The sequence below is a fragment of the Gekko japonicus genome, unplaced genomic scaffold, assembly GCF_001447785.1.
Source record: "Gekko japonicus isolate JY-2015 unplaced genomic scaffold, Gekko_japonicus_V1.1 scaffold132, whole genome shotgun sequence".
Taxonomy (NCBI): Eukaryota; Metazoa; Chordata; class Lepidosauria; order Squamata; family Gekkonidae; genus Gekko; species Gekko japonicus.
The window spans coordinates 676,307-697,443 of record NW_015173677.1 but is presented as its reverse complement, the minus strand read 5'-3'; the positions used below and the strand labels follow the sequence as shown (position 1 = coordinate 697,443).

General features: G+C 41.4%; 1 protein-coding gene across 3 annotated transcripts in view; it reads right to left on the bottom strand.

Moving 5' to 3' along the window:
- Positions 1 to 20,868, bottom strand: part of PNPLA4 (patatin like phospholipase domain containing 4) — a 34,575-nt gene extending 13,707 nt beyond the window's left edge. Inside the window, exons 1-6 of one of the 3 annotated variants that reach the window (XM_015422966.1) lie at positions 20,813 to 20,868; positions 20,588 to 20,704; positions 19,855 to 19,951; positions 16,159 to 16,422; positions 14,426 to 14,543; positions 844 to 1,028 (exon numbers count right to left, since the gene is read on the bottom strand). In XM_015422966.1, coding sequence (XP_015278452.1) covers positions 844 to 1,028; positions 14,426 to 14,543; positions 16,159 to 16,317 — 462 coding nt within the window. In that variant the 5' untranslated portion in view covers positions 16,318 to 16,422; positions 19,855 to 19,951; positions 20,588 to 20,704; positions 20,813 to 20,868. Of the gene's footprint in view, positions 1 to 843; positions 1,029 to 14,425; positions 14,544 to 16,158; positions 16,423 to 19,854; positions 19,952 to 20,587; positions 20,739 to 20,812 lie in introns of those variants that run through there. The other 2 variants (XM_015422968.1, XM_015422967.1) reach the window with 2 other exon arrangements.
- Positions 20,869 to 21,137: the final 269 nt, after the last annotated feature.

The following is a 21,137-nucleotide window of genomic DNA, read 5'->3' as shown; positions in this document are numbered from 1 at the left end:
CAGGAAGTGGTGTTGGAAGAGAGTTTTACAGATACCACGGACCATCAAAACTACAAATGGACTCTACATCAAATCAAGCCTGAACTCTCCCTAGAAGCTAAAATGACTAATCTGAGGCTATCGTACTTGGGTCACATTCTAAGCAGTCACTGGAAAAGACAATAATGCTGGGAAAAGTTGAAAGCAGCAGGAAAAGAGGAAGAACCAACAAGAGATGGACTGACCCAATCAAGGAAGCCAGAGTCCTCAGTTTGCACAACCTGCCTAAGGCTGTTAACGATATGATGTTTTGGAGGGTCATTAAGCTACCTGGTGGCACTTAACACTACAGCTATAATGGTTGCTTTTTTTCTAAACAAAGACCAAAATCTTTTTTTTAAAAAAAGACCAAATCAAAAAAGAAATATTTTAAAGCGTTTTTAAAAAGACTTATTTGCGAGACATGTTATAGCCGCCGAGCCAAATTTTCCTAAGGAACTACTAGACTCCTTGTCAGCTAATATACATCCTTTTAAGCATGAACAATAAAGTAATTCAGCAAAATTGATAAACTGTGTGTGCAAGTCTCGGAAACACCCACCAGCATGGTCTACTTCTCCATGTATAACCTTTGCAATGCACAAACCACAAGATACTACACAAGATTTCCAACAAATTTGAAACACGCTTTGCACAAATCTGTCCTTTCTACATTATGCTTTTTATCTGGAACATGCCAGCAAAAGGAAGTTGTCTTGTTACAAAGCTCTGACTCTGTTCCTGTCGAATGCAACTGATATCATCCAAGATCCCAGATTTAAGGCAGTATCTCTCGTTAAAAATTGCAGCTCTTTTTTCAATTACCTCTATATTTTCGGGCCCCGTCAAAAGAAGGGTGGCAATCAGAGCTCCTGCAGAAGCGCCAGCAAAGCCCTGCACAGCCTTCAGTAACTTCTTGCCATGTCTGCAGAGAGCAGTTGCTGCCCCCAAGTGGTAGATCCCCAGAAACCCACAGGCTGCAAATGACAAGTTGAGATGCTTCATTCTGGCTGTGGGGAAAAAAAGGGTTGTCGTCATGGAATGGGTCATTAAAGTTTGTTTGTTTTTGCTTCCAACACACTCTCCCTTGTGACATACATAACATAAGCTTAAGCCAACACACTCTCCCTTGTGACATACATAAGCTTACATTCATCAGGACAAGTTTGATTTCGACATGCCAAAATAATTGGAGAGGAATATATACAAAACTTTTGATGTCAGGCTAAAGTCCGGTGAAACGTGAGCAAAATTTCATATTTACACCAATTGACAAGCACGCCTTTACTTTCATCTATTGAAAACATATCAAAATGAATTGATCCAAATAACTTAGATCCAAAACAACGATAATGACATTCCATAGACAGAAATTTGCCTGCATTGCACCCTAAGATTGGGAATTGTAACTGATGAACAGCCAACAGATCTTGATGAGAAAAAGACAGTGAGATCACAGGCCAGAACAAGTAACTGCAGATGACATGTGATTCACCACTGAAAGCTGCAGGCCTACGTATTTCTCTTCTCTTTCCCAGTAACAGTTAGCAATGCCAAATGTGTGACGTGATGTCATCATATTGTGATATTCCCATAAGCAGCAGCCCATTAAGTAGAAATTTTCAATACAATATTTTCACATCACACATTCTGCATTACTAAACATTACAAGAAGGGACAGGAAACAATGCAGGGCTGTTGCTTTCACAGCAGCCATAAAATACAGTTCAAAGCACATGTTTGCCCCGCATTAAAGAAGACTGCTTGTGCTAAAGCATTTAAAAGAAGAAGAAGAAATTGAGTTTATACCCCACCCTTCACTACCCAAAGGAGTCTCAGAGTGGCTTACAATCTCCTTTCCCTTCCCCTCCCCACAACAGATACCCATAGGTGGGGCTGAGAGAGCTCTTCCAAGAACTGCTCTTGAGAGAACAGCTCTGAAAGAGCCACTGACCCAAGGTCACACCAGCAGCTGCATGTGGAAGAGTGGAGACTCAAATCCACTTCTCCCAGATTAGAGTCCGTGCTCCTAACCACTATACCAAAACTAAAGCTCACAACCATGCAGGTGGCTAGCAAAGGTGTTCAAACACCATGATAAAGGATGAGCATTGTTGTAGTATGAAAAAATATGAAAGCTCTTAGAATTTTCAAACATTCACTAAGACTGTGAGAAGTTCCTTGTACTACCTCAGCTTGTTATGATAGAATGAGCTCTGCAAGCACCTCATTCTACCACAGACATGGAGGATGGAACTCACCCGCTTGGCCCAAGTTTCATTAGACTGAGGTCCCTAGATTTTGAGCCTGCAGGCACTTTTGGAATTCTGACATAGGGTAGTGGGCACAATCACAAAATGGCTGCTGCAGGAGGCAGAACAGACCACAGTGTGGTTGAGTGAGGTTATGGCTAACTCTGGTAGTAGCTCTTCAACATTTCAGGCAGAAGCTCTGTTTAATAGGTTGCCTCTTAAAATTAACATACCATTGAAAATATTTTCTGGCATATACACAGAACATATACATACCGAGCTTGCTAAAAAACCCACCCTAATCTGGTAGTATCTGTTTTCATTTTGCAGATATCTAAAGCATTTATGCAAAAGGAAAAGGGGGGGGGGTGCTTTGGATCCTGGCTATCCCATGAGCCTAGCCATTTCCAGCAGGATTCTGGCCAGATTTTGATAGAACATAAATGATTTTTTGAAAAGTGACCAAACTTTGATGTAGTGATGTTATTATCAACGTCCACCTGAATTATAAAAATACATCGAAATTGGGAGGATCTGATGACCTCAGTAGAAGTTCCAGTTAGGTGCATTAAGCATTTCAGCCAGGGAGCCCTGTCATCGGTCAGAAGGGGGGGTCCCACTATGTTTTTACAATATCGCTTCACTATTTGCACGGGTATTTTACATAAAGATACTGTCAGCAATATACTGCGAACATCAGAAACTCAACACGCCCCTCCTGGCTTTCTAAAAGCACCTGGTGGTTGCCAGAAAACATGTTGGAGGGTGCCATAGCGCCCATGGATACACTAGACCCTAATGAAGTATTCTGTTTTCATCCACCATCACGACAGAAATAAGAGCCTCTTGTCACCACTCCCACAGGCCTGTAGAGCTTAGGTCTTCCTGTTCTTGTTTAGGTCTTCTGGAAACTAAATTATCTGTTTCTTTAAATACTCTTTCTCGAATTAAGCTCAGGCTGTCCCTAGCCACGGATTCTAAATGTACCTGGATTCAGGGGAAACCTTAGGAATCTAGTCTGTTCTAGTAATTCAAATCCAGACAGGCGTCTCTGCATGATTTTTATATCTTCGTAAGGATGGACTGAGTTAGGCTGCCTATTCAGAAAGACCCAATAACATAAATTCCATATAAGGGAAAACATCATTTTAATTGTAATGTAAATCATTAATTTCAATTGAGGAAAATTGTCTGTGTTGGGTGAAGGGGGAATAAAGTTATCAATAAACACAGTCTTTTCTTCCTAGGGCCAGTACTTGTGACTGAATTGAGAGATACGTAGAATAATATTAAAATTGCTATTTTTGTTTCATTCTGTCTAGTTGCACTGATTCTCTCTAGGCTTTCTCATGAAATCATTTTCTCTTCGGCAGGCTCTTTCTTTCCCAGCAATTATGGCATTCCCATCACTCGTCTGTCTTCCTCTACCTAAATACTTCCCCATCCAGACCCCTCACCCCAGGACATCATTCCTCCTTTAAGTACCATAACACATACATCTTCCCTACAATATGTGAAAAATTAGTAGTTTCTTTTCTGCAAAATCTGTGTGAGTGTACTACTCATGAACCCTGAGAGCCCAGGAAGAAACTCTTTGTTCTCTTGGCTGTGTACCAGTCACTAACATATGAACTGCTATCATCCAGGCAAACAGACAGAGCATTAGTGGCAAGATTTTATCTACAGCCTGTGAAGGTGATTTTAGGTAAGCTTCTGAATATTAGCAGTGTACAAATTACACTTCTATCTTTCGAAGATATAATTTTTACAGATAACTGTGGATTAGGTATCATTTCTACCACTGTTACCACTAGATTCACTGTGAAGCCCACTACCTGGTGGCATCAGATGTAAAGAAAGAGAACACAGGTTTGACATTCCTTTTACAGTTCAAATCATGAAAAGAAATGATAACTAAGACAAAAGAGATAAATAGGGTGGGTGAAAAACTGCCATATAAATGGAATCCCTCATATGGTTTTCAGATGCTATTAGCTCTTGGAATACAACAAACTACAAAAGATTCCAATAGCTAAGCTTTCTGCTTACATTACTGAAATCCATTAGAATAATAAGATTTTTAAAATATAATTTTCTCTGTGTAATCCACTTATTTCATAGTCATTTTTGTGTTTTTTTAACTTCCAAATAATATAAAAGAAATGCTGAAACCAATCATTTTGGATTGCATTGTGTGTTCAAGATTAATTACCTAGGAATACAGTAATAGTATTATATTAACAAGGATGCTCACCTCCAGCATGACTGTCCAAGCTTCACTGGCATAAGGCAGAATTATCACTGGAAAGATCGCTTTGGTTTTTGAGTCACAGAGCAAGTTCGTATTACATTATAGGATTCGGGCACTCTAATCACATATATTGGGAGCATACATTAGGTATGATCATCCGGCTGGCATTTTGTGTGACTGGGACAATGCATGTATTTAGCATGCGTGCACAGCTTTGGTATACGTGAAGAGAACCCAGCTTTTTCTGGGAATGTGTTTTTGTATACTGAATCTGTACCCACATGAAAAAGTCCACACATTGCTTCATTCAAAGAAAAGGGTGACCATGCATGGTGGAAGAACTGCACGTAATGCATGCCAATTTTGCATGTGGCTAAAATATAAAACCCTGAATTTCTGAGAAGAACTGAAGTGATTCATTCACGTAATGTAATATCATATCATATTATATTAATACCATTACTAGGGTTGCCATCTACCCCATAATGGCAGTGAATCTCCCCAGTGATGCTCTCTGTCCCCCGCCCTTGCTCACTGGATTGGCAGGAGAAAACAGCACGGGAAGCCACTTACTGTTTCAGAAAAGGAAGTGATGTCATGACTGAGTTTTTTAAAAAAAACTCATGTTTTTACCACACATATTTTGGAATTCCTAGAATGTCATGATGTCCTTTCCTATTTCGAAACAAGAAGAGACTTCCAAGAAGTACACCCCCCCCCCGGCCAATGCTCCCAGGGATTGCCAGCTGAGGGCTAGCATCTGTAACAGTAACTATATAAAGCTACAGACCAAAAAGTGCAGTGTGTGTGTGGGGGGGGGAAATACACTAGTTCATTGTTTCTGTCTTTATGGAAAAGCTACCATTTGAACTTGTGTCTATAACAGATAAGTGCCACCATTCTGTCTTAGTGGACTTCAGTCCCAAGAGTCACAGAGACCAATGTGAGGAAGGCAGCTTTTTGTAAACCTCTAAGCATCAGCAGATACTAAAGCAAATAGTCTAAACTGCAGTTCGCCTAATGTTTTCAGTATTCATTTATTGTCAAGCTTATTTAAGGGATAGAAGTTAGCGTTTTGTTGTTGCAAGGTATAATGTCATAGAGCAGGGCTGGCCAAACTGCGGCTTGGGAGCCTTATGTGGCTCTTTCACACAGCCTAATTTAATGTTAATAAAAAGTAAATTTGCATATTTTTCAATAAAAACATGTGTAATATTTGTTCATGTCTTGCAGGTCTCAAACACCTGATGTTTATTCTATGTGGCTGCTACGTTAAGCAAGTTTGGCCACCCCTGTCATAGAATCCACCCTCCAAAGCAGCCATTTACTCCAGGGGAACTGACTTTGATTGCCTGGAGATCAATTGCAATAGTAGGAGATCTCCAGGTGCCACCTGGAGGTTGGTGACCCCACCGCTCAGGGGAATAGTCACAGACATATGGGTAAAAGCAGTCTTTCAGTCATTCCAGTTCCAGGTTGTTTAAGTGTACAGCCTTGTCTGAGTAACTAGTTCATAGCACAGAAAGAATAAACTGACCTTTAGATTTTGGCTTAAATGAGTTTACCAATCCATATCTATATGGAAACATGAAGAGATTCAACAATGACAGATATTATATTGTTATAACCATAAGGAGTCGTAATCCCAGTTCGTTTTTAAAATTTATTTTCTAGTACAACACCATCATCACTCAAGGCAAAAAGCAGATTATAAATTAACAGGCACTTTTTTCGGCAGACTGCAGACCAAATTAACCATGTTACAAGTAAGTAAAGCAATATGTAAGCCAGAAGAAATTGCAGAATGTGAATATTTTATATAGATGGAGGGGAAAATAATACAAGACAAAAGAGAGTTCCTGAGAGACCTACTTTAAAAAAGAAAGAAAGAAAGACAGCAGAAATATCACAGGAAGGAATTAAAATTTCATATGGCCCTCAATCAGGCTACAGCCAATTACGTCATGCAGTCAGATAAAAGAAATATTATACAGGCAAATGAAAAAACAGGAGGGTAGTTAGAATGCGGGGTTTTTTTAAAGTTACAGACTGCTCTGTCTGCAAGATTCACTGAACTGCTTCAGTCATTATGTTAGTACATCCATACTGGTAGTGTGCATGGTCGAGGAGACTCCTTTACCTAGGCATATCATGAACACTGTTGTTGTGAAAGACCAGTTTTGTGCAGAAATCCTAGCCTATTCAACAAATTTCTTCCAATATGACACTTTTAACATCTTCCCTTAGATGCAACCCATACGCTTTGCTGTTATCCCTAGATTTCTCAGATGTAAAACACACATGAACCTGGGAAATGGTTTACCAGACAAGTATTTTTTGGATGGAATATTTAAATGAGCTCCAGGCATCCTAACTGGTTCAAGATGAACCCCTCATTTCCCAGAAAGATGATATGGGGGAGGGAACTTTCCCAGGACTGGGATCTTTCCCAGAAAGATGATATGGGGGAGGGTCGGTCAGTCAACCTAAGTTCTGTCAGTCAGCCTTTTGGCAATCAGCTGTCAACACCTGGATGTCTGGATGGTCTGCCTAGCCCACCCCTATGTAAGGGCTACTTATAAGTGTTAAGCTATCCAGAAACTGTACTTTAAGGGTTCTACATTTTCCATCCCAAAACAGTCAGCAGCCTGACAGCCCAGCCTAGCCTGATCTCATCAAATCTTGGAAACTAAGCAGGGTCAGCCACAGTTAGTTCTTGGATGGGAGACTACCAAGAAAGGCCTGGGCTGCAATGCAGAGGAAGGCAATAGAAAACCACTTCTGCCCGTCTCTTGTCTTGAGAACCCCGTGAGGGGGCCTGATGGCACACTATTATTATGTGTTTTTTCCTGTGTGCTTAAAAATAAACTATTTATAACTGAATCTTCTCTTGCTGAGGTACTGTGACTCCCCCCTTCCCATGAACTTTCACACAATACCAGAGAGACGTGGTTTCCCTCAGGGAGATCAGGAAGCTCCCCATACTCATTCAGATAGGTGGTGGCAGTAACACCAGAACTACAGAAGAGGAGCTGGTCCTAAGCCTGCTTAACTTCTGCACAGACAACCAGACCCAGAATCTCTCCCTTTTCCCCTTTATCTTTTTTCTCCTGTTTTCTGTCACATGGTCTTCTTATCCACTTGGTCCAAATACACAATACAATATCCTGAGTGTAAGGAGAAAGGCTTCTCCTGCCATCTCTTACTCCTAGCCTAAAGAACCTGCTGCCTTAAATTATACACCCAGTTTAAAGAAGCACTCCCAATCCGGGCAGCAAGAGATGCAACAGCTATAGAGATTTACTAATGAAGTCCCAAAGCTTCTGTACTAACTTGGCAGGAATCTTGATAATCTGGACAGAGTAAAATCAGAAACAAAGTTTATTGAGCAGAATAACTCAAGCAGCCATTCAGCCGCTCAGAAGAATGAGGGAACTCAAGAAGTCAAAATAATATCAAGCATACAAAAATAACAACCAGCGCTAGAATTCCTGCATTAAGAACCAAATATTACAAAAAGCCACACGCTATGCAATGTTTTCCATTCAAAATGGTGCAAAAGACCAAAGAGGAAGAACAAAAGATTGCTACGGTTCCCGCTTTATATCATCTGTGTAGTCTAGGCAAAACTCCAGTTCCCAAGGCAAAAGTTTGGGTATCCAGGCTGTAAATAATCCAAAGAAATGCAATTGGGAAGATAAGTAAAGACATTTTTATGTCTACTGAATATATGCCTCAAAGCAACTGACTCAGAGTCAATCAAAGCAAACTCTGGGGACAGATTCTAGCTCTAGTTACAGAGCTAGTTAATACTCAAGTTAAAAACAAGATTCTTTTTCTTTAGGGTTTAGAAAGAGGGTGGGGTAACAGGAGCTTGCAGACACCACTACACTGGCTGAAGGAGAAAAGAAACGAGGTTCAGGGCTCTGGAAGCGTTTTTTTAAAGGGAAAAAGAGAGGAGGTTATATGGAAGCAGGATTGATGACCTCACTGAGCTGGGGTTTAGGTAGAAACCAACACTAGATCAATCTGACCAAAGAACCCCTTAAGAAAAAGGGTACATAACGAAGGCAGAGGAGTAGCATAGTAGAAATCTTTCATGGCTAGGAGCTCTGGTTTATTACAGAGAAGCCTTGAAAATGATCAAATAGCTAGATACTGGGCAAGGCTGATGTGTTCCTGGAGGTGTCATAAACCTCAGTAAATGTGAGGAGATTTCTAGCTTAAAGGGTAGAAACTTTGTTGCTAGCAGAAAGATGCTGGTCCACATCAAAGAGGAGGTTGACCTGCCAAAACGGGAGGATTGATGGCAACAGTACTCCTGGCTTGGAGTGTATCAGCATGCACCTGAAAGCACTGTAATATGGCTACATAAAGCACCTGTCCTGTCCTTGTTTATGATGTAAAAGAGCGCTACAGCCTTATCCCAGCTACCGCTTTTTACAGCTGCAGGAAGGTACACAGTGGTGACATATGGACAGTGAAAGTATACAAGTAAGAGGAAAAGGACAGCGATGTAAATCACACCGGGTCCCCCCTGGGGAGAAAGGCAGAGTACAAATGAAGTAAATAAATAAATCCACAGAATAAACTTAGAAATTTATTCCAGAGAATCATGAGGGTGGAATCATGAAAAAAACCCGTCACGGAAACCCAAAACCGTTATTTCCCATGGTGCCTTGTGATCTCTGTAGATTTTTTTTTACCTACTTGGTGATTTTTACACCAACTTGGAAACAAGTCTCAGCTTTTTAATGCAGCTTTTTTCCTAGTAAGTATGCTTCAGGTAACAGCTTCTTTTCATTGCTTAGCAAACGGAAGTTAAATACCTAGGTAAACAATACACGGTAAAGCTAAACTCTGTCCAACGTCTGCCCCAAGGAATGCTTCAAAATCTATTTCCTGCAGTGTTTATTGATTAAATTATGGCTAGATGACAGATGAAAGGAGAGGATGAGCAAGCAATAAATAAATAAATAAATCTAAACCACAATTATCAGATCTAATTTCATTTGCTTGGACTACCCATGAGAAGGAAATATCCATCTTCAAAAGGATTTTTATTTAGTTACCAGAATGGCAACAAGTGCAGACAAACAATAACTCAGACCAAACATTTTGAAATGGGAAAGGTCAAAGATCACTTGACCCCTGTTTATGGAATATTTGTCTTCAACTGGGGCTAATTAGAGTTTCCCAAGGCAGTGAGAACTGTTATTTCATCTAGTGAAAAAAAAACTTTCCTAAGAAGGAAGTCAGGGCAATCTGTGCTCAGATAGTTCCTATTCAACAAAACTTTCCAGGAAGAATGAAGAATCTTATCTTATTGTCCTCCTAGCAGATAAATACCATCAGATTACAGAGAAGGTAGCTAAATTCTGCTCAACAGCAAAATCTACCCGTGCTTCATTGGGGAAGTAGTTACATCATCATATTCTATTAAACTGTGTTAGTTTTACATATAGGGTTTTACTATTTGAAAATGTATGAGTATTTTTCCTTTTTATTTTTTTTGATTTTTATGGGATCATTTTTGATTGCATAATGGAGATATTGTAAATCATTTAACTACAGTGGTCACTGACCATAACAATAAATATCCATCTATCATAAGAGACTACTGAAATTTGCAAAAAAATATGTAACATAGCATTTTCTGCAGGATCCAGAAACTTTAAAATGCCATCTTCTTTTAGATTTTGTAATGATAATTTCTAGATGTTATGGTAGGGTAAAAGCAGAAAATCTTCACTACATGGAGCCCTATTTAAGTCCAATAGGAACTGACTGTCCTAGAAAGGTATGAGCAGAGGTATCCCCTATTAACTTGTGGGTTTGGTTAGAATAAATTCTTCTATATTTTGGGACTTGGAAGGTAAACTGCTACCCCCAATCATTTTTCTTATTACCTGTGCTAGGTAGTCGGAAACACTGCCTGACAACCAGTTAAACCAAAAGAATGTAGCTTGAGCTTCATATCAGATTATAGCACAGCATTGTGGCTAAAAGACTGACCTATGAATCAGGAAGGCCCTGTTTGGAGCTCACATGAGTCATAAACTCAGCAGAGTACATTACCAGACTACACACACATACCTGCCCTGTAGGAATAATAATATTCACCTAACAGGACCCTTGCAAGAACTATAAGAGGATGACGTATTGTGAGGGCAGGTAGTAATGGCCCACTCTTCAACGGCTAGTCCTCCCCGCATTTCCTCTGTCGGGGCCAACGACAGCCACAGAACAGAGAGGGGGAAAAGTCATCACCTGGTTCCTCCACTCACAGAGAATGTCCATCACAGCTAAGAAAGAGGGCCTGGTGCGTCATCAGCCTGCATCTTGTCCACTTTTAAAGGCACTGTGACAACTCAGCTTTCCTCACTATTTCATTCCATCCCCCAAGCTGCTCTGGAGTTTAGCTCTTCGGTTAGGAGGGTGGCGGCAGGGGTCTTTTGGGACCGGAGCGTGCTGGAGCACCACTCCGGGAGCCCAGGAGCCAGCGCAGCAAGCCCCACCCCCATCTCCCTGCACTGAAGTGCTGGGGCCGGGGGGAGGCCCGAAGAGCCCCGCTGCTGGGTCCCTTGAGCCCACGCTGAAGCACTGGGGCAAGGCCCAAAGAGCCCCGCTGCTGGGTCCCCTGGGCCCACGCCGAAGCTCTGGGGCCAGGGGCAGGCCCATAGAGCCTCGTCGCTGGGTCCCAAGGGCCCGCGCAGAAGTGCTGGGGCCAGGGGAAGCCCGGAGAGCCCCGCAGTCGGGTCTCCTGGGCCCGCGCAGGAGCGCTGGGGCCAGGGGAAGCCCAGAGATCCCCGCAGCCGGGTCCCCTGGGCCTGCGCTGGGGCCAGGGGAAGCCCGGAGAGCCCCGCAGCCTGGTTTCCCAGGCCCGCGCCAGAGCGCTGGGGCCAGGGGGAGGCCTGAAGAACCCCGCAGCCGGGTCTCCCGGGCTCACACCAAAGCACTGGGGCTGGGGGAACCCAGAGAGCCCCGCAGCCGGGTCCCCTGGGCCCACGCCGAAACGGTAAGTAAGGGATCCGTGGGGGTGGCAGGGGCTTGATGGGGGGGTGGTGGGAGAGCCTCCCTCCCTCCATCTCTTTGCCATCTTTCCCTCCTTTCCTTTTCTTTCCCTCTTTTGCTTCTCTTCCTTCCTCTCTTTTCCTCCTTTCCTTCTCTCTTTCATTTCCTTCTTTCCTTCGCTCCTTTTCCTCTTTTCCTCCTTCTTCCCTTCTCTCTCTTTCTTTACCACCTTCTTTCATTCTCTTCTTCCTTCTTTCCTTCTCTTTCTTTCCCTCTTTCCTTCCTTCTTTCCTTCTCTTTCTTTCCCTCTTTCCTTCTCTCCACTCTCTCTCTTTCCTCTCGCAGGCCAGCTGGGGAAGGGAAGGGGAGGCTTTTGATGATGCCTCCCCCCCTTTTGCTTCCCCTTCTGACATCACTTCCGGTGATGTCAGGGGGCATGGCATATGCTAATAGCCTAGTAGCCCATTAGCATACCATATGCTATGAAAAGACCCCTGGGTGGCGGCATCCCTTTAAAGGAGGGCAGCCACAGGCAGCAACCTCTCTTATCACCACCATACTATCCTGTTTAATCTCGGGGTTCCCCCAGTCCTAGACATGTATGTTCAACATTCTTAACACTGAAAAATGCTATACAAATTCTAAGTATTGCTATTGTTTTTTTAGAAGAAACTGATTCAGTAAAATAACATCTTCTAGCACTGGAAAAAATGTTTCCAGGAATTCCAAAATACTGATCAGAGAATATAAAAGGAATGGCTAAAAGTTGTGGAGAAAGTGTAAGAGACTGCCAGTAGCTTTCCTTCAAAGCCCTGAATTCTCAGCCCAGTGATATATTAGAACTGTAAGCACTGATTATAAACCTACTGAGAGTGGTTCTCTGGACTTCAACATAAAAAAAGCAATTGAAGAAGTGGAGTTCTAAATTTAAAAACAAACAAACAAAACATAACAGTGTTGAATCTCTTGGCCCATTTCTGTGCCAGCACTGCGGTTACAACTTCCCAGCATCGGCACACTTTTTTAAAGTTACACTAGTGTAGAGATTAGTCAGTATCCAAAGCCAGAAATAGGATTTAGGAAAGATCAGAAAGAGTGCTCCCCAATATACTGAAGATGAAATTGACCATGGCATGAACAAATTTTACATTCAGTCCACTGGGTGAAAAATCTTAGTTAACTCTTTTGGAGGAAGGAGCCTACCACTGTGAAAGCATAAATGTGCTTTTAGGGTTCATACAGGGTTATCTCTTGGAACTGGGAAACAGGATACCCAAGTTACATTCCACAAAGGGAGTGTGTGTGTGTGTGTGTGTATGTATGACATTTTAATGGTGATGGATGCACTGGGCCCTGGCCAAATGTTACCATTTGGGATAGGCTGTCCATTTCCCTAACAAATTATTACTAGTCTCTCACTCTTCTGTGAAGCAAAACTTCTTTAATCTATACTTTGGAAGTTATTGGTCAATAGCCATCTTAGAGGGAAAATTTGTACCTGCACACCAAGTTCTGATTTGCCCAGGCTGGGAACTCACAAACTAGGAAAGAAGTCCAAAAATCAAATATGGGGGTGGGGGGTGGGGGGTTTAGTATCCAAGATTCTGGTAGTGGGGACAGGTTCTTACAGCTCTGTCTAGATCTCTAATAACCTCAGTCTTGGACCCATTCTTAAGTAGGATATAAGCTTTGTAAGTAAATATGAGCCAGCAACTACCTTTATGTTCGTTTGTACTTTGCCTTACTTCTACCAGTCCATAGTTTCCAAAAGATTAGGATTTATTTCATTAATAAAGTTTTATTAAATCTGTGAGCTTGGGTTTACAGGGCCAGACATGTCAAAAAGCCTCACCCATATCGCCTAAAGCTGCTTGGACATGTTTTTCTTTATAGTTGGTGCTGAAGGGACAGCTCCAAAATGGGTGGGTGGAGCTAAAAATGTTGCTCACTCTCCCATATTTGAGTCATTTGAGGAGGTCATAAGGGGAGAGACCGGAAGTTCAAATAAATATGGATCCCTGCTGATCCACGAGAACTTCTGGTGGTGGCAGTGAGTCTAGAGTAGACCCAGGAAAGGGGAAGAGACCTGCACTCCTTTGTGAAGACACAACCAGTTTTATAAGTTGATTGATTTCCTTGGGACAGAAAATGGTTTACAGGGAGAGGATAGGCACGGCAAAGCACTGTCAGAATATGCATGCTTCAATTATTTCTGATTTAGACAGTTCACCAGCTTTTTCGATTAACAAACATAGGCTCTGGCAGCCACAAGGCACAGAGGGAGACTCCTCACATCTGCAGGTCATTCACTGTAACTTACAGCATCACCTTAAGCAACGTTATACCCCTCCAAGCCCAGTGACTTTGATGGATTGAGAAGGGTTTAACTCCACTTAGGATGGCACTGAAGTACCGAATAGAAAGAGGGAAGCCACGACACAACAGTATGTGTATGTGCAACCAACTTCTCTGCACAATCAAAAACATGAACAGGCTGTCAAACTTTCAGCCCTGCTGCTAACATATTGTGAAGTTTGTTATCAAATGTTAATTCATTTTGCCATACGTTTTGTTGCTTGGTTTTAATCTTCGTGCTTGTTAGATTGGCTGGTTTTAAGAGATCATGTAAGTTTATTTTGTTACCAGCTTGTATTGTTCTTGCTGCTTAATTAAGTTTAGTGCTTTATATTATAAGAGTTTTATATTCACATTGTAAAATTCCACAGTTTTAAAATCATGTTTTTGTTGGTGCTTTTTGATTATTTTACTTTGCTGCTTGATTGACTATAACAGCATTTTAACATTCTACTGAAAACCACCTTCAGAGCCCCAAAAACAACTGTGACTGCAGAAGAGACATATTTAAAATAGAATTAACAATAAATAATACCTTCCATCTCATATTGCCTTCTACCACATGGTGCTCTTCCAAAAACTGTATTGCTTCTCCTTCTGTTGACAGCTGTTGGGATGTCCATTATCAACCATGTATTTTGAACGTGGGAAACCTACTCATACAGTTAGAATATTAATATTTTTAGAATAACAAAGAAGGATTTTTTAAAAAAATGACTAAAACGAATGTTTTGGGGGAAATGTGGCTGGTTTATAGATTTCAAATTCTAAACATGCTGCTATTAATGTACACCCTTTTATATGATTATAGATTTGTTCTCTGTTCTATTATAGAACTGGTTTTTTACTAATTATGCGTTGCATCGTACAATCTGTGAGTGGAACTCCACGTTCAGAATTTTTCTACTCTTAATTCCACTGTACCACCCACACACACTGAGGTACTACTCCTATGGCTCAAGAAAACCCTAGAAACATCAGTGGACATGATGAAGGTGTCTGCTATTTGAAAGAGGAGTTAGGGAAAATCACCTCCACCATAAGTATACATGTTCCAGTAGAAATCAACCATTGGGTGCCTTAACTGTAGGATGTCTATATTTTGCATTCTAACTTTTCTACTAACTAGTTTTTAATTGTTTGATTTTATTACTGATTACACTATTTACTCTATCAATTATGCTGTACTGCAGAAAAAAACAGGAGAAGAATAGGAATAATTTAAGGAAATACAGAGTTTCTATTTTTCTTTGTCTTTAGCTGCAAAACTGCATTTTTTGGACCATGTGCCAGAATTAGAAAACAGTATATTACCACTCTTGTGTTGCATATTTTGTACATACTTGTATTCTAGCAGCCTAGTCCTACCCAGACTGGTCCCATATATTTGCTTATTTCCCCCTTAATTAAGCTTAAAATGACAACATGAATGCCCAATTATACATGTTTCCTTGGAAGCTAGTGCTGCTAAACTGAGTGGGACTTACTTTCACCTCGATGTGCATAGTCTATTCCTACTTTAATTCCTACTTACCAACTATCCCACTGTAACAGAGTAAGCAGAAGAAGGTAAACCCCAACAAGAAATGTGCATCAGAATCTAACAGGGGCATACCAGGCAGCCTCACCAGCCCTGCTAATGACCTCTCAGGATAGAGGAATCCGGTTAGGCTCACACTGTACAATAAGCAGCCCTGAAGTCAATCATTCACCCTCCATAACAATTTGTTCCAGGAAAATATCTTGCCAAATCAAAATTTTTGTTGCCCAAAGATATGCACAGACGTAAAACTGGTTAACCTTCTCAACTTGTTTGAATAGCTATGTGATGGTTTTCACACTGAGAAAATGATGTACCAGCTTCAAGGACAACTGTCCAAAATGCTGCTGCTGTTCCCACTGATTTTCTCCCCTATTAATCCTAGTTTTCTGCCACATATCAAATGTCTCAACACCTTCTTAAAGGGTTTGCGTTTGCCTGACCTGCCACATACCTGGAAGAAAATGAGTTTCCTGATCTGTTCATTCTTCTAAATGTGCTCTCTTAATAAGTGACCATTTTTCTCCCTCTACAAAACTGTATTTCACATGTGATAATATGTAAAGAAAGAAGCAGACCTTCGTGTATACATCTTCTTCAAAAGTCAGATTTATAAGGCCCCATGATACACAAGTGAAACTGTAATGCGACACTAATTAAATGGTAATTTCTATTCTCTTGGAGGAAAAATAGTACACACAACCATACAGAAGTGAATTCATACTTACATTGCATGTCGTTAAGACACGGATAGTTTGTAAAGTGTAACAACTATCAGCATTAGCCCCAAACTGCTGGAGTTTAAGAAACGAAGTGCTATATAGTCCAGCCTCCTTCAGGCGAACCTGTTGTCGTTGCAATCTGTATATACTTTTGGTAGCCCACATTATTCTGACAAACAGATTTTCACTTCAGGTCATCTCTAGACAAGTTCAAAGATAAATCACCATGCTGTCCGGTGTGGGACACCGTGCAGAAGATTTCCCATGATCCTATAACAAAACACACACACACACACAATAAATTATTATCAAGACATAGTTGCAATCTAATCAACTAACTGAACAGGAGGATGGTGGAGAAACATCCGCCACCTACGAATTCACCCCAATTTTTCAATTATTGTGACTGATCTGTCCCTGAATAGGAGTTGTGCTGCAGAAAGATGGCTGGTATAAGGGAGAGGAGTTGGGAGATAGGAGCCATCAGGCTCCCAGCACAGAGCACTCAAGCCCTTAATTACACTAATGGATTACAACCTCATTAGCTGCTAGTAAGTCACATCTAGAGACATGAAGCTGAGAAGACTATGCCCTTTGGACAGGAAGCCCATTCCAAAGCGGGGGAGGGGGAGGAGGGGTTATAAAAATTCTGTACACTGGGGACAGTGGTCTTCTTCCATCTTCAGATGTGCATAGGCCATGATGGACTAACCTTTCAACCTAGGGACTTCACCCAGTCCACTAGGCAGGGAGCAATGGAAAGGAGTCCCAATCCTGAGATCTACAGTAATGATGAACCTTAGCTTACTGCAACGTCACTGAAAGCTTGCTGTCCTAAATCAAACATCAGTAAAGAAGTACCTAGAGAAGAGAAATAGGTCTGTGTGTTTTCTCCTTTTCTTTGTCCCCTTGCTAAGCTCAGAACCTTGAACGGAGCATGTGCATTCCTTTATTCACTTATTGATTTTTTAAAAATATTTTGAACTGTGCAAGACTCATCTCTGGAAACTCACCACACCTATTCAGCCTATAGTTTTCTGAAATGTAGTTCTGGGGAGGGGCAGGAGAGGAGCTCTCCATTTCTGGAGCACAATAGCTCTATAGTACAAAGTTGTGATGGGTCACCTCGCACTTGCATGTAGAAAGGTAGCAGCAATTCGGCGAGGCATCTGAAGTGCAACGCAGCTACACAGTGTTAAATGTATGACTCTGTCTGGCAGAGGTTCTTCTAAGAGTCATTGGTGGCAGACAGTGGATATTTTGGTTGAAATTGGCATCCTTGGAAAGCAAGGTGAAAAGGCATGTCCCCAACCAGAGACTTGGGATAGCCGCAGGCTTTTCTAGCTTCCAACAACGTCAATTTCACCACCTCAGGCTTACTCACATGCTCATCTTCTAAAATTGTATATGCCATTAAAGGCAAACAATGCCCTTCACATCTCTACATAGGGCAAACAGGTCAAACCCTACTCCAAAGGATAAATGGACGCAAATCTGACATCAAGAATCACAAGACTGGGAAACTTGTAGGAGGACACTTCAACCTTCCAGGACATTCAGTGGGTGACCTCAAAGTAGCTGCTTTATTGCAAAGGAACTTCAGAAAAAACTAGAAAAGGAAATTGTTGAAATACAAGTTATTACAGTACTCAAAACACTCCCCCCCCCCGGACTTAACATGGATAATTGGTTTCTTATCTCACTACGTACGCTAAATTGATTCAGTCATTATATCTGTATTCTCACCAAGAAGGGTTGTACATCCTCTTTATGTTAGTATATTTCTTATTTCGAATAGTAGATTAGAATAGTGATCGTAATGTGATGCAATGAATATTAGAATGGTATACTGGAATGTATTTCTCTGGTCTGGTAACAGAGGAGACACAACAATGCATTACAAATCTCCCCACCTCAAAGAAAAAGATGCTATTAGTTACCTCCATGCTTGAGAGGAGACCGATGGAGAGTAACAAGGTCTCAGTTAATTGTGGAGTGCTAAGAGTAATTAAGAATGATACATTTACATGTCTATCTCCAATTTTTACATATTTATTTGCTTTACTGTCTTTCCCTGGAATTAAATCCAAACAATGGTGACCTTATAAACTTAGCTTGTTATTCCTGTTTGCATCTGTTAAAACATCTTCATAATGTTGTATGCTAATTTGCTGTTCAATCTCTGCCTTATATGTGTGGACTGGTAAATTCCATTTCATTGTAACTGAGGAAGTGTGCATGCACATGAAAGCTCATATCTTAAATAAAACTGTGTTGGTCTTAAAGGTGCCACTGGACTCAAACTTTGTTCAATTCCCAAGAACAACCTCTCCCTGACAATTATTTGTAGTGAATGGACTGAAGTGCTACCAATGAAAACTTCCATAGAATTATGATTATAAACACAGGATAAATGGTTAGATACCTCCCCATTCTGACTTCAGTAGACCTAATTCATGTTATTTGGAAGAAGATAATTATTTCCCATACATGAACTGTGTGTGAACATTTCAGAAAGTAATCACTTCCAAAGAATCCTTATAAAAGTATTTTAATCAGATGGGTGCATCCTAATTTAATTCACCCAGTAGCAGGATGGAGGCAAGATAAAGGTAAAGGTTCCCTTGCTCGAAAGCCAGTCGAATCCAACTCTAGGGTTGCAGTGCTCATCTCCGTTTCAAAGCCGAAGAGCCAGCACTGTCCGAAGACATTTCTGTGGTCATGTGGCCGGCATGACTGAACACCAAGGCGCACGGAACGCTGTTACCTTCCCCCTGAAGTGGTACCTATTTATCTACTTGCAATTTCTTGCTTTCGAACTGCTAGGTTGGCAGGAGCTGGAACCAGAGACGGGAGCTCACTCCGTTATGCGGCACACTCGGGTCTCGAACTGCTGAACTACCGACCTTCCACAGCCTGCAGTTCAGCGTCTTAACCACTTGAGCCACCGCAGCTCCACGGAGGCAAGATACATGTTCATAAATATGCTGACATCAACCTGCAAGTACACATAATTTGATAAGATGGCTTGCTCTTTTCTCCTGGTGTGTAACAACTGTGATCATTTCATTACCAGGAACTTCGTAATTAATTGGAATCTGATTAAGGGCTTTTCTAGCTCCATCTGCTTTAGTGCACTGATATAAATTTCTCTCCTAGGCTTTCTTTGGAGGCCAAAGCTGAAAGGCTATTATAAGAGTTTCATGGCTGAGCAGTGATTTTGATATATTAAAGCAACTCACACTGCAGTATTAAACACACAATTTAAAACAAAGCCCCCCCCCCATGCATTTGGGTGCAGGATGTTTAATTTTTAAAAAATCATGAACTTCAAAGACAAAAAGTTTGTGCTAGGAACTATACAAACTACCCGGTAGAGAATATGCACTCATACCTTTGCAATTTCAATGCGGAAGAGAATATTACAATACTACTTAATGCAATCAATAATCTAAGATTACCACTCCCCGCCCCCAAGCAGGGCTCTCATGTCTTCAACTGCCCAATGAAAGGCAGAAATTCAACATGTGATCACAGAATGAAAGGAAGAGACAGACAGTAGAGGAAGACTTTCCTTGCTTTCACACTGCTTTTAAAGTCACAGGAGCTCGGCAGGGGGGAAAATGGCAATCCTATTGTAATCCTGGGACCCCTGTGTTAATATAGTCCCGGGACGTCATCATATAATAAAAGAGTTCTTACATTACAAAGTGAAAGTTTGGCAGCCCTGCTGCCCACATCAGTGTCCAGCAGACTAATACAGCAATGTGTGTACACTGAAAGCCAAGATGCCCCAGTCCTGTAAAAAGGAAGCGTCAATTAGTGTCAGTCACAATTTGTTATTAAGGCATTGTTTACCAGAGCTAAGCCTGAGCCAACAGTTTAGAGATTTAAGACATCATAACTCACAACTGCTTTAGTTTAAGCACCAAGCAGTTTTTCACAAAGCTAACAAACCTAATAAAGCTTGGTCAAACAACTGGATTTAAATCATGGTCATCACATTGATTTAGCTTAAGCTGACAGGGCACAAAAACCTCACATTAGGCACCCCTCTAAAATTTGGGACACATTTTTAATCTTTTTCATTGTTGTGGACGGGGCGAAAAAAGGTTTTATCTGAACTTTAAGATTTCTCTTGAAGGGATGCTGTTCATCGTTTTTAAGCAACCCCCTCCAGACTATTAAACCTCCTACGGTTTTTGTTTTGAAATTAACTGATAGACACGATAAAAGAGAGTTCACAGGTGAGTAACGTTAAAAAAAACATGGACGCTAGAGTGACAACTCCCTCCCGGATTTTCCCTGCAGGCAGATCGCAACAATTGCCTTTATAAAAGATCCGAGCACTCAAAACAAACAGAACGGTCGCTTTCACGACACTAAGCGCTGTCGTGAAATACTTTCGTATCACTCACAGCCCTCTAGAACTCACCGATTGCAGAAAGAGAGACTAACATTCCGCATATTCATGCCCTTCGAAATAATACAGAAAAGAGGCAGCTGACACTCAACAGCGGTCGAAGAAGGAAGCTTTCTATTAACGACTAAACTGGCGGGGGGAGAACAAACAAGTATTAAGCATTCCTTTGTATCCCCCCCGCGGTCCCCTTTGAACTTGCCCCAAGTTCTCCCCCCCCAAAAAAAAAACTCAGCTCACACTATTAGTTTCAATCGCCATGTTCTAAGTTTACCTAGAAACGATCAGCAGATTCCACACGCTGGGAGACTGAGCAGTGAGCGCCTTCCTTTCCCTTTTAAAGGAACAGAAGTCCCATCGTAATGGGTAGTGTATTACGAACCTGTTTCGTGGCTCTTCTTCGTGCCCACACAATAACCCTATAAGGTAGGCTGAGCAGTTGAAAAGAAAAGGTATTCCAAAAAGCTGAGTCCTGTTCTCTTGGTGACCTTACATTATTCATTTAATTCGTTTTTGCCCCACTATTACTTCCCCCCGCCCAGCATTCTACATTATTTTCCTCTAC